We start from the raw sequence: 14,931 nt of genomic DNA on the forward strand, positions 1-14,931 counted from the left end.
CTAACCATTATTCACCCCCCGTGAACGGCGCCAGGTTCTAATGAGAGCGACGGGTGTGGAAGTGGCGTTCCCCCAAGCCAGAAACAAACCTGCCAGCTCTGAGGGTGCGATCGCTGCGGGGGTGAGATCCCCAATGCGACCCGTGCGGGGCAGTGCTGGCAGAAGTGCTCATGCACTGTGCTGGCCTGGCGTGCAAAGAGCTGTTCCCCTGCAGGTGCAATGCTCCACGTGAGCCATCAGGGGGAGTCGATGACTGGTGCAGGAAACTCATGGAGCCGTTCAAATGACTGGAGTCCTTCCCGGGCTTGTTTAACTGACCTCTTACCCAGAGCACTGGTTAATGCTACAGCTCACTTCTGTGCAGTGGAAGGGAATTAAAGGGTCGGGCTAAACAGGGGGGCACATTTCTACAGGCCACTTTCTCCCTTCCACAGGAGGGGATACCCCTCTCCTCTCACCCCCCCGGAGCTATGTTCTTGGTACACTTGCACAAGGGCTGAGACGGATTGGCCATGCACAAAGGCCTAATTGAGCTGAAGAAATTAACTTTCTAACCCCTTATCTCCAACGGGGGTGGGTTCTAAATCCACATTACTGCACCAGGCTGGCCTCTCCGGGTTGTCAGATCCGGACAAGCAGGCGGGTGAGACGAAGTGGGAAGAAAACAGAGAAAAGTTCAAGTGATAACAAAGGAAACAAAGGGGAAGAGAGAGTGAGGTGTGTGCAGATGGAGAGATGAGGAATAGGGATGTCTGAACAAAGGAGAACTGGAACGCTAATCCCTAGTCTAGTGAGCAGGGTAGCACCAGCCCTTGTGCCCCTTGAAAGGCATACGAGAGTGAGTGAAGGGGACTAATTGTTGAAACAAGCTCTTTGTGATGTACCATCACAGCCTAAAACAGTCAATGGTAGCTCAGAAGATTTCAGGACAGCTTAGCTCAGGTCTCGCAGCCCCAGCGAAGGGCCCTGAAAATTTGCTTTGCCAGCCCGAGACATCGCAATGCCCTGAATGCTGAACTGTGATCCTGCAGGACACGCATACGTGGGGACCTAGGCTCTCCCTTCCCTGCCTGGACACCATTATTCACAGTGAGTCAGCCAGGCGCAGGCAATTTGGGAAAGGGGACGCTTGTCAGCTAGTTTTGGGCCTGGCCTTTCAATTTGTTTTTAATAAAGCGAGTGAGTGAGAGAGATGTACAAAACTTTACGGGAAAGGCTTCCAAGCTTTTTTCTGTCAGTAAAATTCTATGACCTCTGCTAGGTGGGAGGTCAGATTAGACAATCACATTGGTACCTTCTAGTCTTGAAGTTTGTGGGCCAGATTCTCACCTGATGTAAATCAGCTTGGCTCTGCTGAAGTCCGTGGAGACGCACCGATCTATGCCAGCTAAGGTACGGGGCCTTTAATCTTGCTAGTGCCAAGTCATCTGGTGCACACCTCTGGTATTGCCTGATGTCCTCAGGTTGCCAGATATCAGGCTCAAGGGACTTGGGCCTATGGCATGGAAACATCCCTGGTCTTGGTCACTGATCTGGTGATGGACTAAGATCAGATGTCCATGCCAACTGGCCAGCTGCCTTGGAGTCTGTTTCATCTCTTGGGTATCATTAATTCGTCTGTGAACCCTTTTCGTTCCAGAGATTGGGGCAGGATTGAGGGGAATCCCTATCAAATGACACTTGTTTGACTTGTATGAAATCATACTTTTAAAAATATATAATATGCACATGTGCCTGGGAGATTCCCTTGACAATAGATGATGATAAATAAAAAACAAACACGGCAGGAAGTGAAATTAACCAAACTATTCTCCACTATCCCAGCCGAGAGCATGAAAAGTAAAGTGGGACAAATAGTTGAAAGGGAGAGAGCCTATTAAAATACTTTGTCTGAATGGTATGAAAGATGGAAGATATTTTTGTTCATGAGGCACAGATAAATAGTTATAAAAGATTAATAATAGATGTTAGAAGCCTGTTAAAGACATGAGTAATATATGTTCTAGACAGCTAGAAGCATGTCAGCAGATGGTGTTACAAGCAGGGCTGGTGGAAAGTTTTCTGTTGAAACTGTTCTCCAGTGGAAAATTGAGTATTTTTGAGAGAGAGAGAGAGAGTTTTCTGCAGAAAATTCAATTTTGAATTTTAAAAAAACCCAACTGCCTAGAAACTGAAATATTTTGCTTTAGAAATGACACCACAGTTTTGCAATTCCCATGACGCACAGCCTTCTTTGCCCCTGAGGGAAGGCAATAGTGCATCATGGGAGAGGCAGTTCAACTAGGGACCCTGGCTTATAGAGGAGAATGGGGGCACGAGACATTTGAACTACAAATCCCATGAGATGGTGTGGTGGCATTTCAGAATCAAAAAATTTTTTTCCAATGAAAAGTTAAAATTTTCCACAGAGAAAAAACCCCGTTGTGATAAACTCTAGTCATAAACCATGGTTATAAGTGACTTATTGAGCTGTTGGAATCTATAATAGTTGATTAAAACATCTAGCAATCATTTATTAGACCTTCAGGAATGCATCATTAGTATAAAAAGTGTGATCCTAAAAGATGTTATTTGAATCACAGATAAAGATATTTCTTTTAAGTTTTATATTCATAGTGCCCCTCTAAGTGCTTTGATCCATGTTACTTTGAGTTAAAGTGAGTTGAATTTTGTTGTAATACATATACATACATACCAGGAAAACAAACAAACTATGGTTTCAACACAGGGGGGTTTCTAGAGAACAGTAACAGAGAACTTGAACACCAAAGCGACGGCTCCACACACTGACTGAGTGCTTGTTCTACTGCAACATGAACAAGTCTCTCTCATTAATTTTCCCCATTATGGCAGTGCCTAGATGCTCCAAATTGAGATGGGGTCCCATTTTGCTGGGCACTGCAAACACCCATAGTACAGGACAGTCCCTGCCCTGGACAGCTCCCAGCTGAAACACAAGGCAGATGAAGAATGGATTATTAAACCCATTTTACAGATGGGGAACTGGGGCCCAAACTGATTACTTGACATGCCCAAGGTCACACGGAGTCCGTGTCAGAGCTGGGAACTGAACCCAGGTCTCCTGAATCCCCGTCCAGTGCTTTAACCATTGGACCATTCATTCTCTCCTTATACCCTTGAACGGCTTCCTATACAAACCACCGCTAGCCAGCCGTACAACCAGCAGCAAACTATTCATTGTAAGAGGCACATGCCAACTAAGGGTGAGTGAATTGGGTTGGCTCAATTAAGAAGCCTCACCCCCACCAGCCAAACCTTCTTTTGAATGTAATATTCCCACCCCCTACGCTCTCAGCAGCCCTTGAACTTCTGTGCTCCAGAGCTGGAAGCAATGAAAGCTGCGAGAGAGACGACTCTGATGGGACTTCTGATCCAGTGGGGTATACCAATCCCAGCACAAGAACCACCAACTTGAGCGATTCCCCACCTGGTGTCATTCAAGGCTGGGATTATTCACCTATACTTCTGGGCACTGACCTGAAACGAACCTTCTGAGCTTTGCTCTAATTGAGGCCCGCTTAAGGCCATGCTGTCCGGGGCACAGAGAAGCCAGCTTGGAGAATTGCTCATCCCCATTAGCATTAGCATCGGATGCCATTAGGAACATTTGACTTGGGTTGTAAATTCTTTGGGGGCAGGACTGTCCTTGTTACACAGAGCCTAGCACAGGGAAGTCCTGGTACAAATAATATAAGGGATCAATGGTAATAATAAAAGCAACCCAAAAGAGGATGAGGCCCATCAGTGGGGGAAGGGGCAGAGAAGGATCAAGCCATAAAGGGCCATGCGGGGTGGATGGGTGAAAACCAAAGAGCCACAGCCCTGAACATGAAGGTTCACCAGGCTTTTGAGGCTTGTGCAGGGAGGTCTTCCAGCGCCCAAAGCTTCCCAGCGCTCAGTTGCACAAGAACTAGCAATACTAGGCATGAGCAATGCGACTATCCCCACCGGCCCCGGGGTCAGGTGCACGGAGAGGAATGCTGCTGCAGAGGACAGGAGACCTAGGTCCAATCCCTGGCTCTGCCGCTGACCTGCTGCGTGACCTCGGGCAAGTCACTTCTTCCCCTCTGTGCTTCTGTCTCCCCCATTGTATTCGGAGAGTAAACTCTTTGGGGGAAAGGGCGGCTTTGTACTCCGGCTATGTACAGCGCCAAGCACAAGGAGGCTCTGATTTAGCCGGGATCTCGCAGCACTACCGCAAGACACATGATAAAGAACAGTCTGGAGCTTGCAGGTGAGTCAGGGACTCCATACTCCATTGGAGACAATTTCCTTCAGTTCATCCCACCTCCGGCTCTTCCTCTCAGTTCAGTTAATAGGCAGCCGGCTGGGCCGAGCTCTTATTAGGGTTTGAGGCTACACAATGACTCTGGCTTCCCGTCTGAGGGAACGATTGTATCAGGGGCTGCCTGTGACACTGGCAGAATTATGTCATGTCTGGAGGATGGGATCATGGGGTGGAGGGGGTGGGGGCTGACTGAAAAGCAGTGGTGCCCAGCAGCAGGAACGCGACCCCTGTGCCTTCCCCACCGGAGATGGCGCTCCCCCAGTCTTTCCCTGCAGCCTCCCCGTGAGGGTCTCTCCAGATCTAGACCTGAACCGTTGAATGGAAAAGGCACTGAGAAGGAATGGAGCCTGAATAACAGAGGGGAGGTGCATGGCGAACCGCAGGGCCAAGGGGCCAGCTTCAGGCCTGGGGTAAATCTACTGACAGGTGGGTGCAAATCTACTGACATCCCGGGGTTAATCCTGCATGCATCTGGAAGCTCAGGTTTTGGGGGGTCTAGGCTTCTATGCAGATTTGACTTCCATGGCACGTAGAGATCACAGCTCCATTGCCTTGCCTGGGGAACCCTGTCTTGTCCTGGTGCCATGAATCCCAACAAACGGGGAAGGAAAGCCGAGCGGCCCTAACTGACTTCAGGACTCCACTGTGCAAGACACTGTCCATACACAGTAAGAGACAGCTCCTCCACCCCAAAGAACTTACAGTCTGAACAGGGCGAGAGAGGAAGGACTGGTAGCCTCACTTGACAGAGGGGACACTGAGGCAAAGAGAGATGAAGTGACTTGCACAAGGTCACGGAGCCAGTCTGTGGTAGAGCTGTGAGCTGAAGCCAGGTCTCCAGAGCCCCACGCCGGTGCCTGACCCATAACACCACCCTCTCTCAGAACAAGCCCGACGTTTCCCCGCTTCTTTGCCAAGGTGAAAGACGGGCTGCAGCCAGCTCATACAGAACCTCCTCCTCATTCTCTCAGATGAGAATCGGTATCCTAGCGAGAGCCGCGGTGGCTCTGGAGACTTTTACAGCCTGGCTGAGGCGTCCTATGTGCAGCGAGACACCAGCCCCCGGGTTATCATTAACCTTATTTTCTATTTCTAGCGTCTCACTTTTTTTTTTCCTTTTTTCTTTTTTTTAATACCCTTCTCCTGTACCCAAGACCTACAGGTTTAGCTCAAGACCTAGTTCCTGAGCCTTTTTGAGGGAGCTGCTCACTCCAGCACGATGCCCTGGGGGACTGAACAGCCCCTACCTGAGAGCACAAACCCTAGTGAGCAGCCATTCACATCCGACCTTCCCTGGAGTTTGAAGACACTTGGGGCGGAAGGGGTGGGGGGGAAAAGAGATAAATGCTTAGAAAAAAAGAAGAGTTTGATTTTGCAGCGGAACCAAGCACTCGGGGCTCCTGCTGATTTCATTAAGAACTACAGGTGCTCAATCCCCCTAGGGATCAGTTCGACAGCGCTCAAGATGCTACAGAGATGGGCGTTACAGGAAGCCCTAAGACAGACAGAGAGGTAAGTTAGGTGCTCGCACACTAGCTGCTCCGTAACCCCCTTCGGAAACCCTGCAATCTGCCACCCCAGTCCCATAATCCTCCCCCCGCCAGGGGCACCCTGGCACACACCATCCAGCGGCCCACAAAGCAGGTGTAGTTCAACAGAGTTCCATCTTTATACAAGGCCAGATGATGCAAAGCCAACTCTGCCAGCTGCTGAGTTGAGCCCATCTCTCTGGCACATAGGGTGTTTGCCTGCATGACGGATGCAAAGGGGTGGAGCATAGTTGGGAAGTCCAGCAGGGCTGTTTTGCCCTGTAACACTGACGAGCGGTGACATCCCAGTACACTTGGAAATGGGAATTTCTCTATTAACCCGGGGGAACAAGGGGACATTTGCTCCTGGGCACCCCTTACATCCTAGGACTTCAGAGGGACCTCTGTGGCTCACAGGCCTTGTGCTGTGAGGAGAATCGTGCCCATCCAGAGTCATGCTCCGACTGCTCAGGGAAACACAACGACATCCTTCCACTCACTCCTGCCACCCCCAGCACCTGTCTCAGACCAACGGACCTGTGTGTGTCATGGCTTTACACGGCGCCACTAAGTGTGAGAAATGCCACCAACTGGAGGGGCCATGAAGGAAGACTCACGAGGCAACGGGACAACATTATCAGACAGCGATTCGCTGAGGACGGTGCAACTCGGGACAGCTCAAGGCCATTCTCGGATGTATGACTCGGCTAAAAATCTGCAGCAAATAACCCCACATCCCCGTATTCCAATGTCAAGAAGCCGCCAAAGTACCACGTCTATAGGCGAGAGTCAGAGGGAAAAGTACTTCTCCAGGATGCATGCATAGCTGCCCTACATAGCTGTGATCTGGAGCCCACCTCTAATAAAAGCCACCCTGGCAGCAGACCCTGCCACTTACTGCCAGTGCTCCGAGCGATGGAGAGGGGGTGAAGAATGAAATCCCAGGTGGGGCTTTACCTTCCAGGTGGCTGTGTTCCTCCTGAAGTAGGCAAACATCCGCGTGAACCAGTTGTAGATTTCATTCAACGTTAGCTGCCTGTCTGGGGTCTCCAGGATAGCCTGGAATTCAGGGTGGGTGGGGCAAAAAAACCAAACCAATTACTCAGAAAGCATCAATCCCAGGAGTCTGTATCACTGATCGTGCCTGTCAGCAATAATGGGTGAGCTGTAGAAGAGCCAGAGGTTGATGGGGCTCACCCATAGATCTTAAAGCACACAAGCACTGCAAACCTTGCTGTTCGGGTGCAGAGGGAGCGTCTTATAGACTCATAGATATTAAGGTCAGAAGGGACCATTATGATCATCTAGTCTGACCTCCTGCACAGCGCAGGCCACAGAATCTCACCCACCTACTCCTGCAATAAACCTCTCACCTATGTCTGAGCTATTGAAGTCCGGGGCGTGCAGCAGTTCAGTGGTGGTCTCCTGACTCCCAGCCCAATGCCCTACCCACTGGACCGTGCTGCCAAAAGGTTACACACGCTGAACCAACTATCTAACTTCAGAGAAAGCTCAGCTAATCTTGCTGTCCAAAGAGCTAAATGGAGTTACAGTGGCAGAAATCACCCTTCTAAGCGAACCTTGTCTGTGTCAGGCACGGGCTTCTGAAGATCCCCACAGAGCGAAAGAGCGAACAATAGGAGTGCTCAGATTTGCATTTCTCCATTAGCATATTTGCATATGCAAATCAAAGGCTCACACATTTGATCCGTGGGGCTAGAGGGGTTGAGAGAGGCTGACGGAGTGGCACAGACTATACCCAAAGCCCCAGAGCCTGTCCTCGGATTTGCTCCGTGGCATCTGTGCTCTGAATGCTACACAAATGGCCAGACAGCACAGAGCTACTGGCAGGGATGCTGAGTCCCTCTATGCCCCATCTCTCCTGGATTTTAAGGTGTGGAGTCCGTGGTGATGGCTGATGACCCTGGAGACTGGGGTTCCCCAATTATCCACAGAACAAGTATAGCACAGGCAAGGCCGGCCCCCCTCCCACACTGCATCAGGATGGATCAACACTATAGATGAAGAGAGGATCACCACCTTCATGGACCAGTTCTTGGGCCTCTCTGATGAGACTCTCAGTAAAAGCGGGCAACCAGTGCCCAGTGGTGTTGGTGAGGCAGATATCCACCCACTGGGAACTCACTTCGCAGAGGCAGGTCTTTAAATGCACCCTCATCATTTTTGTGAAATAAATATTACTATGAACAACTTACACGACTGAAGTGCCTTTTCCCTGAGGATCTCCAAGTCATCTGGAGACAACCAGAGCAATGGAGCTACACCAATTTACATAAGCTGAGGATCTGGCCCCTAAGGAATTAACCCTCTCCATGCTCCCCTGTGGAGTTTGTTGTCCCGATTTGCTAATGAGGGCCATGGAGATCACAAAGTGAGTCAGTGGCAGAGCTGGGGATGGAACCTGGAGTCCTGCCTCCCAGTTCTCAGCCCTAATCACAAACAGCCTACCACATCGGGACATAGCTGCCTTCACAGCTCCCCGGAGCTGGAGGGGGTTCCTCACCTGCCGGATGAGTGAGGCGTATGTGAAGGGCGGCCGGACGTCTGTGTTTTTGTAAAACTCATGATTCTGTGCAAGTTCTGGAGAGGGGGAGAGAGAGAGAGAGAGAATATGAAGGAACCGAATCTAGTAACTCATACCACATGAGCATCAATGACCCACCCACTGCTGCTCTTACCTGAAGATATTGGGGGACAGAATTTTTCAGGGTTTCTCCTGCGAATGGCCCCCATGGTCTGTAAGGTGGAGGAGCTGATGACGGATGGGCCCTGCCGCAAGGGAGTGATGGGGGCAGTGGCGGAGGTGGGGGGATGAGGTAAGCCATCTGGAAAGGTATCTGAAGTGCTCTTGGAGAGGGTGGCGCTTGAGACCAGGTTCAGCTGCACAGACAGGGGTGGAAGAAATTGAGAGCAGTTGGGAACGGACGTGGAGATGGTCTTAGGTAGGGAGAGCGATTCGGTTCCACGCTGACGGGAGGGCGCACAGGGCCCTCTTACCCAGGGGAATGGGCACTAAAGGAGAATCTCATGGATCAAACCAGCTACAGGAAAACTCTGCTATCAACACATTGCAGCTCCATGAGGGCCTGATCCAGCTCCCATCGCAGTCACTGGAAAGGTCCCCATGGGCTTCAGTGCGACTTGGATCCAACCCCGAGTGTCTTAATCCCGAAGCACTTTGCAAGCCAACATACCAACTATACCCAGGGACCACTTCACCCCCCGCCGAAATGCAGCCAGCTCTGAGTTGAGACTGTGGGCAGCCGCTGAACAGGACAGGAAGTGAAGCATTATGCACAGGAAGCAGAGACTCCTGCCTCTCACGGAAACAGCAGGTGGAATTCAGGAGTAATCACCGCAACGTGATCGGCGTCAAACCCTTGGCGTTACAGCTCACCTTAGAGAGGGCACCGCTAGAACGTCACACGGGGGCAACTCAGGAGGAAACATGACTGCCGAGTCATCAGGACTTACTCTCTGCAGCACGCAGGGGTTCCTTAGGGGTGTCTGACCCGGGTACTCCCCAGACCCTTGTGAGAGCTGAGCTAGGAGCTGGCGAGGGATCAGGTACCAAGATATTAAGGGCACTGAATATGGTTTGCGGGGGATAGGTGCAATGATCCCGATTTCTGGCCTGGAATTTTGTTCAGTGAGCTTTTTAACGGGGACAGGGGAGCGGGCACTGATGGGGACATGTTTGCTCATGCCCCTAGCCAGGTTCACTACTGAACAGGAGCAGAAGGACCTGGGGGGATGAAGCCATGAAAGTATAGGGAGAACAGGCGACCAACAGAGAGAGAGAAAGGCCACCCTTCCAACGAATAAACTCCTCAGGAGCACGGGGTGATGGCACCAAGCAGGAGGGAGCAGGCTGGGGGGAGGCCAGCATTCCCCAGAGCCTCCTTAACACAGAGGACGTCAGGACCTGGGCTTTTCATGAGCTATGCCCTGCTAAAGCATTGGATGGCTAGTACAGGGAGCAGCATGGACCAGAACCAAGCCCAGGCCCTCTAGGGCACAGATCACCAGAAGCGGATCACTCGGGGATCATTGCTCCAAGGACATCATAACCAGGCTTGAGACACTGAGTATGTCCTTGACCCTGCCCAGTTTGGACTGCCACCATGCCACTAACAGGGACATGGTCTGCACGGCTTGGCTCAAACCCCTGGGCGAAGCGAGAGAGGAAAGTGGCGATAAGACATTGGGAATGGGCTTTGGAAGAGCTGGACGGGGATGGGCGGACAGATGGGACAGGGATGGAGGCACTGAGAAGAAGGAAACTCGAGGGGATGAGCGACAGATGGAGAAGGCAGGCTGGTGCTTACAGGTTGACTGAAAGGCTTCGGCTCCGAAGGTCTCATATGGAGGTGGGCCATCATTGCCTGGAGACGCTCGCTTTCTTTCGCCAGCTGTGGGGCGAAGCAGGAGGGAAGAGGTTACTTGTTGCTGCAGGGTAACTCCCAGGGCTCTCTAGCGCCCAGCTTCCCAGGGAGTGCTCGCTGAAATGCGCTTCTGCTGCAAGCTTCCTCTCTCATCCGTTGCTTGGCCCCCACGTGCCTGGCACTGTCTGGCCAACGTTCCCTGAGTGCTGCTATGTGACAGAGCAGGGCTGTTCTCTTCCATCCCGGGGCCTTTCTTCTTCTCCCATGGCAAGAGGCTGCCGGTGCTGTGGTCTACACCCCCCGCTAGCATCTTCCCAGTAACACCGAACATTCCTGAAAGCCATGCACTTGGCCATGGGATCGCTTCCCTGGCCCCCTAAAGAGCTGCCTTTTCCTATTGGGGATGAAGACCTGGATGTGTGCCGACGGCTGCTGGAGTGTCTGCCTGCCATGCCCACGCCTCTGGCTGCACAGGAAGGCAGCGGCCCCGGCCCTCTGGCTGGACGGGGGTCGCTCTAGGTGCTGGGATGAAAAATCTATTGCAAAATAGAGTAATTCCATGCCTCTTTAGATGTAGATCCATCCACACATCTTCTCTCCTATCCATCCACCATCCCCTCCCACCCGCCAAACTCCTTCCCTTCTCCCACTCCTCTGTTCTCTGGGGCCGTCTCTCCACGTTTCCCAGGTGGCTGTCACTCCGCTCCGTATTCATGCCTTCCTCCTCCATCTGAGGGCCTAGTCCACTTCTCCCCATCCATCTTCTCGCTCTCTCCTTCCCATCATCAGCCTCTCCCGTCCACCCACTCTGTTCCCTACCAGTGAGCCTGTATTTCCCCTGCCCAGTGTCAGTGCATCAGATCCTACCTCTCTATTCCCGCCCCCCACCACACTCCTTCCCATTTCCCCCTACCTACCTGCCCACCCATCCGCCCACTGGTGCAACATTGCTTTAATTGTGTATGTTTGTTTTTCAGAGTGCGGGGAAGGGTGAAATATTCGCTGTGGCACCAGGAGAGATTTTGAGCTGTGGAGAGGCAATGGGACCTGACACCATCTCTCTACATGTCACCTTCCCTTTCCGCCACATCCCCTCAAACTTTGGGCCCCGCTTGCAATCCAGGAGGCACCCAAAGAGGTTACCTCCCGCCCCCCCCCCGCCCCTGCTGAGGAGGATCCTTCGCTGGGAGTGGAGCGGGAAGCCAGGGGAGGAAGGAGTTAAAAGCAGCAGCCGGAGCAGAGTTGGCTGGAAGTTTGAGCGGCTCCGACGCTCTCATTAGAGCTGACAGATCTCCCCTCCTGATGCAGACACTCTCTCAGCCGACACAGCGGGAGCGCCGTGCTGAAAACTTTATAATTGGTAGCTCTGGTGGCAGCTTCTCCTCTTCGCGCACAGAGCTTTCTGCTATCCCTTCAGGTTTTTTTTTTCCCCACCCCACCTCCTCCCTCCCCTCTCCAAGTTCCAGTAATTGCTTTCAACCTCTTGCTTTAGTGAGCGTTTGGGAACAGGATGGAATCACACGGTTTGACTCAGGTGGCTTTAGAATCTCAACTTCACTTTCCAACCAGTGCTCCAGGGAGTTTTTTTCTCTAATTTTTTTTTTTTAAAATGTCCACCCCTTTCCCTCCCTCGTCCCCTCCCCGCCATCAGCTTCATCCTACGTTGCTTTAACTCCTGCCAGCACTCTGCATTACACCAGCTGGCCCACTCCCTCCTCGAGCAGAGCCTCCTCTGCCTCCCCCCCAGCACAGGTGTGAACTAGCAGCCAAGGCAACCTGGATAACAAGAGTACCCCCGGAGTCTGTCACACAAGCTCCAGGGCTGGTATTTCCCAGGAAAGGGCAGGCAGAGAAGCCCATGGGAGAAACTGTAAATAAAATGGCAACATGCGTGCACACCCCCCCGTGCAATGGATGCACACCTGTCACACGGCACTACAGTTCCTACCCACGGTCACACGCACCAGGCATCTTTGCATTCAGCACGCGTGCGAGAGATGTGGAGACCGTCGCCTACGTGCCGTATAGACACGTCATTAAAATACTCCGCATAGGCAGTTCTCATAGATTATCTCCTCCTCCCCTCGCCCACCTGGCACCACCCTGTCCCTTTACCCGAACTTGCCTGCGCTAATGAAAGCCTTCTGCAGCTGCTGCTTGCAACAGTTCCCCTGTCTCTCTTGCCTTGAGCCTCGATCGCTTCGCAAACCTCAGCGGAAAGCCTACATTTCTTCTGAATCGCCCTCTTTTGTTAACTAATTACACAAGGCACTTCTGGAGGGGGGAGTCAGCTCGTATGAAACGCACAGGATGAATCAAGGTCGAGATTTCCACAAACAGGGGCCTGACAGGTGAGCTCCGAAGTCTGCATTCAGGCACCTAACACACGGCCTGATATTTGGAAGTGCTGAGCACCAACCAGCTCTCCTGGCTTCAGGATGACTAGGATTTGGCTCTAGAGTCGGATACAGAATATTGCACTAGTCCCACGGGTTGCAACCATTACGCAACATTCATGTACACATGGTGCCATAGATAGCAACACAAGCACACACAACACACTGGTTCCACTGTGCCAGTGTCAAACCCCCACATGCTATAGAAGCAAACGCACAGGACATGCAGCATCCTGGCTGAAACGTTCAGAGAAGTCTGCGGAAATCAGGTGCAATCCATCTTCCACTGGATTTCCACTTGAAATACCCAGCCTCCGTGCCTTATGTTAGTTACAGTGAGAGTCTCTCTTTTTTGATCGAGCCATTCGATGTGTTGTTTCATATGTACATGAATGTGTCATCTACCAAGGTTTGAGGGGTTGAGTCCTTCCCCTGCTGCCCGCGCACCCGCACCTGGTTTTGGGACAGGGCCCTTCTCCTTAAGATAGGTGGGCGACTGCATGGCAAAATGTGTGCCTAATTTTCAGGTGCAATTGACAACTATTTTTCTGCCCTAAAGGCAGCTATAGAAGATTGCACGTTCTTGTGGCCAAGACCTCCTAGATCTGCTCATCTGTGCCCAACAATAATTTGTCAAAGATCACGTTTCCTGGCTCTCTGTAAGTCACAGCCCCAAATATTGGGACTGTCCCTATAAAATCGGGACATCTGGTCACCCTAGACCCAGCTATTCCCTCCCGATGGAGAACAGTTTAATTCTGCCATTTATATCCAGGGCAAGTAAAGAGTTTGACTCAACACCACCCTTCAGGTCTCTTTGGTTTGCACCTACCTGTATTTCCAGCTGCTGCACCACTTGCATTTGAACTCGACACTGGGCCGTGCTTCGGTCATCAAGTGCGTGTTCTGTATTGAGGTGTCTAGACAGAGAAGGATGGATTTTATATCCCAGAGCCCGCCATGAAACACAGCACCTCCTACTGGCCCATGTCATAGAATATCAGGGTTGCAAGGGACCTCAGGAGGTCATCTAGTCCAACCCCCTGCTCAAAGCAGGACCAATCCCCAACTAAATCCGCACCTACCTACAGCCTGCAAGCACCTCTTATCTGTATTACAGGAGCACTGGAGGCCCCAATCTGCTCGTTACATTACAAGACAGTCCCTGCCCTGATGAGTTTGCAATTTAAACAGATAAGACAAAGCATGGGAGGGGAAACTGAGCCACAGAGCGGCAAAGTGACTTGGCCAAGGTCACACAGCGGGTCGTTGGCAGAGCCAAGAAGAGAACAGCAGGTCTTCTACCTCCTAGGCCAGGGCCCTACCCCCTGGATCACACGGTCTTGCAGCCCCTTCCCCAACAGCACTTGGATCACCTCAGCTGTAGTTTGCCACAGAGAGTCCATTGAAATCCAAAACAAACAGTTGGTACCTGTGGAGGGTGAGCCTGCAAGCCAAGCCCCGGGGGAGGTGCGCGCATGGTACAACCGTTGGCTCATTAAGCTCAGCTGGAGAATCCCATTTCCAGGATGTACCTGGAAAGACCGACTGCCCCCGAGGAGCAGGTTTCTAGGCAGACACAGGCAGCCTCGTGGGGATTCATTTGCATTCCATAAGGAACTCCCCAAAGGCAGGAGGTGGCGTTTATGAGGTGCTCTGCATCCTAGACTCTCAGTGCCTCATGAACATTCATGCATGAAGCCTTTCAAACTCCCCCAGGCAAGTAAATATTATCATCCCCATTTTACAGATGGGGAAACAGAGACCAAGGAGGGGATATAGCCAGGTCAACGGCAGAGCTGGGACTAGAACCCAGGGCTCCTGACTCAAGGTCCCATGCCTTACCCACAAGGCCCTCCCCTTCCTCTCTCTCTGCCATCAAAACAATAACCTCATGGCCACCTTTGGCTGCGGAGCCTTCTCCTTACAAAGTCCCTTGTTGGGAAACGTGTATGGCATCAAAATGGCCCATGCTCGCTTTCACGGAAGAACATACGGGATCAGTCTTAGTCATGATTCCAGGTTGAGTGCTCCCCGCCAGCCAGGAAATCTCCTCCCTCAACCACATGGAGATCCCAGCCAGGAGCACAGACAGGCATGTCAGGACAGGCAGAGAAACCCCCGGGTCTGGAACCCAGGGAGAGTGGAGATAGCTCAGTGAGAGGTGCCGGGCTATGGGCTCTCTCTGGAATAGGGGAATGCCTTGCTCTTCCCTGCCTCTCAGACTAGGAATCAATCCTGCCCTACACAGCTCTGACACATCTCTCCTCCAGGCCTCATCTTGCTAAACC

The 14,931-nt window shown here is 51.9% G+C and overlaps 1 protein-coding gene across 7 annotated transcripts in view; it reads right to left on the bottom strand.

The window, feature by feature from the left end:
* The window catches only part of FOXP4 (forkhead box P4), a 142,777-nt gene that overhangs the window by 20,554 nt on the left and 107,292 nt on the right, over positions 1-14,931 (bottom strand). For all 7 annotated transcript variants that reach the window (XM_048826603.2, XM_048826602.2, XM_048826601.2 and 4 more), the window contains 5 exons: positions 13,473-13,560; positions 10,188-10,271; positions 8,538-8,739; positions 8,363-8,439; positions 6,796-6,897 (listed from right to left, as the gene is read on the bottom strand). In XM_048826603.2, the coding sequence (XP_048682560.1) occupies positions 6,796-6,897; positions 8,363-8,439; positions 8,538-8,739; positions 10,188-10,271; positions 13,473-13,560 (553 nt within the window). The remainder of the gene's footprint in view (positions 1-6,795; positions 6,898-8,362; positions 8,440-8,537; positions 8,740-10,187; positions 10,272-13,472; positions 13,561-14,931) is intronic.

The sequence above is a fragment of the Caretta caretta genome, chromosome 21, assembly GCF_965140235.1.
Source record: "Caretta caretta isolate rCarCar2 chromosome 21, rCarCar1.hap1, whole genome shotgun sequence".
NCBI classification, from domain to species: domain Eukaryota; kingdom Metazoa; phylum Chordata; order Testudines; family Cheloniidae; genus Caretta; species Caretta caretta.